Source organism: Bidens hawaiensis, unplaced genomic scaffold, assembly GCF_021521415.1.
Source record: "Bidens hawaiensis isolate Kalapana, Puna unplaced genomic scaffold, B.hawaiensis_p1.1 tig00046183_1, whole genome shotgun sequence".
In the NCBI taxonomy this organism is placed as follows: domain Eukaryota; kingdom Viridiplantae; phylum Streptophyta; class Magnoliopsida; order Asterales; family Asteraceae; genus Bidens; species Bidens hawaiensis.
The window spans coordinates 62,470-69,252 of NW_027498238.1; the positions used below are offsets into that span (position 1 = coordinate 62,470).

General features: G+C 34.0%; 2 protein-coding genes across 2 annotated transcripts; both read right to left on the reverse strand.

Annotated features, from left to right (window-relative positions):
• Nucleotides 1-1,701: 1,701 nt before the first annotated feature.
• On the reverse strand, nt 1,702-2,753 carry LOC143596244 (uncharacterized). Its single transcript, XM_077075071.1, has 2 exons — nt 2,579-2,753; nt 1,702-2,489 (listed from the first exon to the last, which is right to left on the reverse strand). Exons 1-2 carry the CDS (start codon nt 2,751-2,753, stop codon nt 1,702-1,704), a joined length of 963 nt encoding a protein of 320 aa, XP_076931186.1.
• An 82-nt stretch (nt 2,754-2,835) lies between these two features.
• LOC143596245 (uncharacterized) lies at nt 2,836-4,462 on the reverse strand. Its single transcript, XM_077075072.1, has 2 exons — nt 3,334-4,462; nt 2,836-3,233 (listed from the first exon to the last, which is right to left on the reverse strand). The coding sequence occupies exons 1-2, from the start codon at nt 4,397-4,399 to the stop codon at nt 2,884-2,886; spliced, it is 1,416 nt and encodes a 471-aa protein (XP_076931187.1). The 5' UTR covers nt 4,400-4,462; the 3' UTR covers nt 2,836-2,883.
• Nucleotides 4,463-6,783: the final 2,321 nt, after the last annotated feature.

Genomic DNA, 6,783 nt, shown 5'->3' on the forward strand with positions numbered 1-6,783 from the left:
TCGACTTTGTTCCTGTCAATTTGGTGGCTGGCTCTGCTGCGCTGCTACAGGGGAGGTGGAAGGAAGACTGCGTATGTTTTTTTTTTTAGGTTGTGAAAGGTGGGTTAATGGGTTGGTTGGGTTGGGTTGGTTGGGTTTTGTTTGTTTGGGCTTTATCTTTTTATTGGGTTTAAAACATATATTAGTTGGACTTAAAATTTTAGCGGAACGTTATTTTTTTCAGCCGAAACGAAACATGAAAATCACTAAATTTTTTTTACACTACTCGTAAAAATTTGAGCCGTAGCCTAGGTAAGTCCGCCACTGAATGAGTTTATATCAATTGAATATGAAAGCAATGAAGAGTGGGGGGGGGGGGGTAAGGATTCGTACTTTTAATGTTCCAGGGTGATGCTAATTTGTTTACGAGTTTTGTAATTATCTACATAAAAGTTATATTTTATTTAGAAGAGTGAATAGCCATTTTCGTCCCTGTGGTTTGCGATTTTCGCCACTTCAGTCCAAAGTTTGATTTTTTGTCAATTTAGTCCTAGTAGTTTTCATTTTTAGCCTGTTATATCCTCCCGTCTAACGGCATCCAAGTATGCCGTTAGTTTAAGGGTATTATTGTCTTTTTCTTTTTAGTTTTAGATTATGTTTAATTTAAATCAGTTTTCTTTTCCTTATAAGACCAAAAGCAGAACGATGCCCTAGCTTATCAACCTAATTGTTCCATCAAAACTCTAGATCATCAATCATGGTTTTCTGCTCATGTGGTTGGCCTACTGTGATTCGTACCTCATATACGGAGAGTAACCCAGGAAGACGGTTCTTTTGTTGCAGCAAACAGGTAACTTATACAATTGTATTGAACAAACATTTGAAATTAGGTTTTTTTCCCCTAATTTTTGCCCTAATTTTTGTTAATTGCAGCCAAGGAGTTGTGGCTTTGTTGTTTGGATGGATCCTCCAATATGTCAAACATGTACTAAATTGGAATTGAAGACCAAAAGAATGAAGTTTGCATTGACTTTTGTTTTGGTTGTTTTTTTCCTTTATGTATGTCTCCACTGAATGTTGAAGTTGTCTTGCTAAGATCTCTTTGTTGTATGGTCATCGTACCACTGTATTGTCTTTTGTAGTACTAATTTTATGATATGAAAATGTATGGTCTTTGTTTGAACATATGGTTAGATTAAACAACTCAATGTTTGATTAAGTGTTTTGTAAAATGTTTGACAAGCTAATTGGTTGGTTTTGTGTAAAATGTTTGACAGGTCAATGGTACCACTGTAGTTGACTTTTGTAAAAGTCAACTATGCAGATTGTATGTTTTTGTCTGCAAAGTACCAAAATTGGTTGCTTTTGTATGTTAAGGTCAAATGACTTTTTGCAATCTATGAACATAGGTCCACCTGCTTGTTCAGATCAAACAAACAGGAAAAAAACAGACAAACAAATAAAAACCAATACAAATTACCAAAATGCCCTTTAACTACAATCAACTATGCAATTCAAACAATATACCATTAGCCATTCCAGTTGACATTTGTAAGGTCAACTAACCAATACAAAAGATTACAGGTTTTAACATAAAGTAAAAAGTACCAAAAACATCCTAATACCAAAAGATTACAAGTTTTAACATAATTAAACATAGTACCAAAATATTACAATACCAAAAGCAGTTTAACATCCTAATATTACAATACCAAAAGCAGTTTAAACCCCTGAACAGCCTGCTGCATCAGTTGCATCAACTTGTGTTCCTAAACCTCCTGCTTCTCTTATATCTCCTGTTTTCCTCTTCTTGCAAGATCTCTTGTTGTGTCCTGGTTGCTTGCAAATATCACATGTAACTGTACGACCCTTCCTTGGCAATTTCTTGGCTTTACCAACCTTTTGACTCAGTAATTCAATTTCCACAGCAGATTTCTTTCTATTCTTTTTTGGTCTACCAATCCGCACATGGTGCTTAGGAGCAGTCAATTTAGTGGGCCAAGGGGATGGTGCCCATTCTTCTTGGCCATTGATTGGATCTATGGTGTGTGCATAAACATTCTTCCATGTCTCCAACCAATACACTTTGTCAACCCATTTCTCTGGCACACCATCATCCAATCCATGTTCACCCATATCAAAAATACATGCCACTGCATGCTTGCATGGAATCCCAGTCAAGTCCCACATTCTACATGTGCAAGACCTTTGGTCAACTGTCACAACATATTGCTCTTGATTTGGACCACTAACTTGATACTTTGTAGCCCCATTCCAAATGACATTACACTTAGTGGCATCCTTCTTGATTTTTTTAAATGAAACTGTAACATTTGGTGTTAATGGACCTTTACATTTTGCTATCTTCATATGCACTTTCACAATTCTTTTCATTAGGTATTCCCTAATGAACTTTAGGCAACTAATGATAGGGAGGTCCCTTCCAGGTGTCAACTGCCTATTGAACACCTCACACATGTTGTTTAATTGCAAATCACTTAGTGCCCTACCTATAGTATAAGCATAAGTAATTCAACTGACAAGGATGTAATTAACAATAATGTAATGAACAAGAATGTAATTAATAACATAAAAATACCAGTAAAATGTGATAGTGACCAATGCCTTGGTGGAATTTCCTTCAACCAATCATATAACTCCTTATTTTCTGTAAACACCTGTTTCATTGCTTTATTAAATGTCTGAGGAGTTGTTGCATATACACACTTCCAGTACAGATTCTTTGCAGCTTGACCCTTCCACTTTTGTTTCATATTTTCTTCAATATGTCTTGCACAATATCTATGTTCAGCATTTGGGAAAACTTTTTGTATTACAGGTATTAAGCCCTAATTTTAAAACAAAAATATTTGTAAGTAATATGATATAAAACATAATCAAGTGTTAAATAATTACCTTCTGCCTGTCACTCATAAAAGTGAAATTAGAGTTAGATGTCAAATCCAGATCATCAGCTAAAATCTCCAAAAACCATGTCCATGAATTGGTATTTTCTGATTCAACTATTGCATATGCAACAGGATAAATACCATTGTTGCTATCAACTCCAACAGCAGTTAAGATTTGGCCTGGGTATATCCCCTTCATGAAACAACCATCTAGCCCCAATAATTCTCTCCCACATAATTTAAAGCCTTCCCTCAATGGAGCTAAACATACATAAATCCTCTTAAACTGTCTAGTTGGGCTGCTAGGATTACATTCACTTTCAACATCAATCTTGATAGTTGTACCTAGCATAAGTAAACAGTTTTAAGATACATAAGTAAATATTTTAGCAAAACTACACTAAAATACATAAGTAAACAGTTTAAGATACTTAAAAATACATACCTGGATTGCATCTAACCACCTCTTGACAATATTCTCTAAGAATAGCATACTGACCACTAAAATCATGCACAACATTCTTTTTAGCAACTCTTTTAGCCTTGTAAATCTGGTTAGGGGTGACTTGAACTTGCAACCTCCTTTGAATATTTTTTTGCAATTTCCTCATACTTTCATTTGGGTCCTCTTCAAGATCTTCCTCCAGTTCCTTTGCCAACCACCCAACCGTGCATAAGCTTACAGTTCTAGTTTGTAAACATTGATGCTCAGTATCTAATGTTGTCACACACCATATTCTTTCAGCCCCATCAAAAGACACATGTAGGACCCATGGGCAAGTGGGAGGAGGAATCTTATTCTTTTTAGGTTTGGATTTATGGCTGGAACTACCCTCTTGGGCCCCACAATTTTTTTTACATTTTCTTTTCCTTCTTGGCATGAGATTCTCTTCCACCTCATTTGTCTGGTTATCATTATTTTCACAACTACCCATATTTAAATTTCTCCCCAAACACACTACACGATACCTAATCTTGTCATTCTTCACAACATGAAGTTGTCTCCTTGAATGAATTGCATGAGTCTTCACCATTTGCTTTATCTCATCTTTACCACCAAAAGTTTGACTCAAGTAAAAATGACAATATTCTTCATCAGTTTCTTTTGAGTGTGATTTTCTCTTTTTTTTCTTGTTCATCCTAATAGCTCTTTGCAACATAGTATCATTATCAGGATCACTAAGACTATCAATATCATGTAGATCTAAATCATCTAACTCATCTCCTTTATCTTCAACATCTTCACCTTCATCAGATATATCATCCACGGCTGCTCTAAATAATTCTATATCCTGATTTGGGTCATCCATACTGTTTTCATTAAATATGAAGTCTGAATCATAATCAGAACCTTCTGCCTCACTATCACTATCAAACCCCTCTACATCTTCATCAGATTCAGGCACCCTAACATTATGTAAATCTATGTCATCTAATTCAACTACATCATCATCTGTAGGTTCATCAGATTCTAATTCATCATCTATTTCCACATTAAAACAACTTAACATTGAAGCCTCTTTTACCTTTGATATAATGTGTGAATGTTCCACATACACCTCAATTACCTTATGCACACTAATATATCCTATGAGGCTAAGAGCATCAACATCATTGGACAAGGGTCTTAAACCTGAATCTAAGTCCCCTCCGGGAATTCTAAAATAGAATTTCTGGTCAGTAAGAACTTCTTCTTCGCTGTAGCCTAATTGTTGTACCATATCATTCACAATAATCACTGAAAACAGATCAGCATTCACTCTATCAACAAAAGTAACCAAACCCCCCTTGTATGTAGTTTCTGGAGATTTCTCGAACTCTCCCCCATGGTGGAATTTAATAGTAAAATGGTCTGGAAAATTCCCTGAAACCGATTAATAGATAATAGTTAGGGGTTAGGGTTTGGAATTCAAGGGTTTCTTTGGTTAATATATAATAGTTAGGGTTAGGGTTAAGGGGTTAATACATACCGTATTCAACGTCTGGATCGAAATCATCACCAGAAGCTCTGGTATCCCACATTTCCATGTTGTTCTTCACTTAATCGCTGGTTCTTCTTCCCTAGTTCTTCACTGTGAATATCGTATCTAAGTTTTGTGTATTCAGTTAATATAATAATTAATTGTAATATCTAAAAAGACTATTCAGTCCCTGAGGTAATATCTAAAAAGACACTTCTAGCCCTCAGGTGATAAAGAACTAACGGCATACTTGGATGCCGTTAGACGGGAGGATATAACAGGCTAAAAATGAAAACTACTAGGACTAAATTGACAAAAAATCAAACTTTGGACTGAAGTGGCGAAAGTCGCAAACCACAGGGACGAAAATGGCTATTCACTCTATTTAGAAACTATATAAGGAGTTTTACAGTTGATTCGTTTATATATTTTTGTTCATGGTGTCCTATATGTATGTATTGTTATCTTTAATGTTTTAAGGTTTTTAGATGCTACCGTTTTAGTAATAATTAATGTATAATTTGTGACTTAAAATTCATTATTTTGTTTGACGTAATACTTACTTTAAATTATATAGCTTACATTATTATAATATATTATTATGATGTTGGTGGATTTCTTATAAAGGTTTTATAACCTTTTTTTTAATTAATTAAATAATAATAATAATAATAATATCAATATAGTTGTGTTTGAAACCATACTGATGGCTTAGCAAAACTTATATGTTTTAGAGAAAGAAATAAAAATAAAGAAATAAACTCATAATATATACATATGTTTGGATTGAAACTATAATCACTTGTTATCCAAAAGTTTTAGTTCATAATATCCTTTTATACATACATATATACTTTTATCTTCAAGCTTAACAATTTTAAAACTTTATATAAATATAAAATCGTTACTTATTTAAACTAATAGATACATAGAAAAATAAATTAATTAATACATCTCTTGAATAAATATAAATAAAAACATAAATAAAAGTGAAGTCTTAAAAGGATTCATCACTTTGTGAAACGGGTTTCTTAACTTATTTATAAACGTTGATCATAAAATTAATGAACCATAAAGTAAAATTTTAAAACAAGTATTACGTAAACAAGATATGAAAATGAAGTTTAAGTAATAACTTAACTAAAAACGAGTGGTTCTTTTAATAATAAAATAACAAATTATTAACTAATTCATCTTCGTCTTCTATTAGTAAATGATTTCCTTTTCTTATCTTTTATACATTTATTAGGTTCTTATACACATATATATACACGCACACGCACACGCACACGCACACGCACACGCAATCACATTTAAGCATAGTTATAAGCGTGTGGGGTCCTAACGCTTGAGATGACCAACATGTAGTGATAGTGAAAGGTCACCAGTTAAAGTCGGTTGTGTCGTGACATCGAGTTTGGTGGCTCAAAGGTTATATGGCGGAGACAGTGAAGTATCCTTCGTACCGGTTTACCAGTAAAACATGTAGGTTGGCCGGAAACTTGTTTTGAGTTATATAGGGTGCTTTCTAATATTCGGATTTCACAACTTCGTCACATGCAGGTGGAGGAAACTACTACATGTATCTATTTGTTATGTGGGTTAATTTTGATTAGCCGGAAACGTGAACCTTCGCCGGAAGTTAGCGCCGGAAGTTAGCATCGGAGCTTAGAAGGTGTGATTGTATAAATTTTTAAAGGTTTTAGACATTTATTTATAACTAGTTTACTTGGAAACGAAGGTTGAGATATACATAGGTATAGATGATAAGATCTAATAACATCCACGTTTACTAAAACTTGTGGGTTGAAGTTACCTTCACTGAACATACATTCTTTTTGAACTTATTAGTTTGTTTGTATATTCCCTTTTTAATATAAACTAGTATTTCGATCCCCCGCGTTGCGGGGGGTTGTGAAACCGTAGTCGAATCT

Bases quoted from the DNA above. Each gene is read 5' to 3' on its own strand.
- LOC143596245 (XM_077075072.1), bottom strand. From the start codon at position 4,399: ATGTTAAGTTGTTTTAATGTGGAAATAGATGATGAATTAGAATCTGAT. The intron at 3,234-3,333 runs GTATGTATTTTT...TACTTATGCTAG, and splicing joins GGTGGTTAGATGCAATCCAG to GTACAACTATCAAGATTGAT.
- LOC143596244 (XM_077075071.1), bottom strand. From the start codon at position 2,753: ATGAAACAAAAGTGGAAGGGTCAAGCTGCAAAGAATCTGTACTGGAAG. The intron at 2,490-2,578 runs GTATTTTTATGT...CTTATACTATAG, and splicing joins GTCACTATCACATTTTACTG to GTAGGGCACTAAGTGATTTG.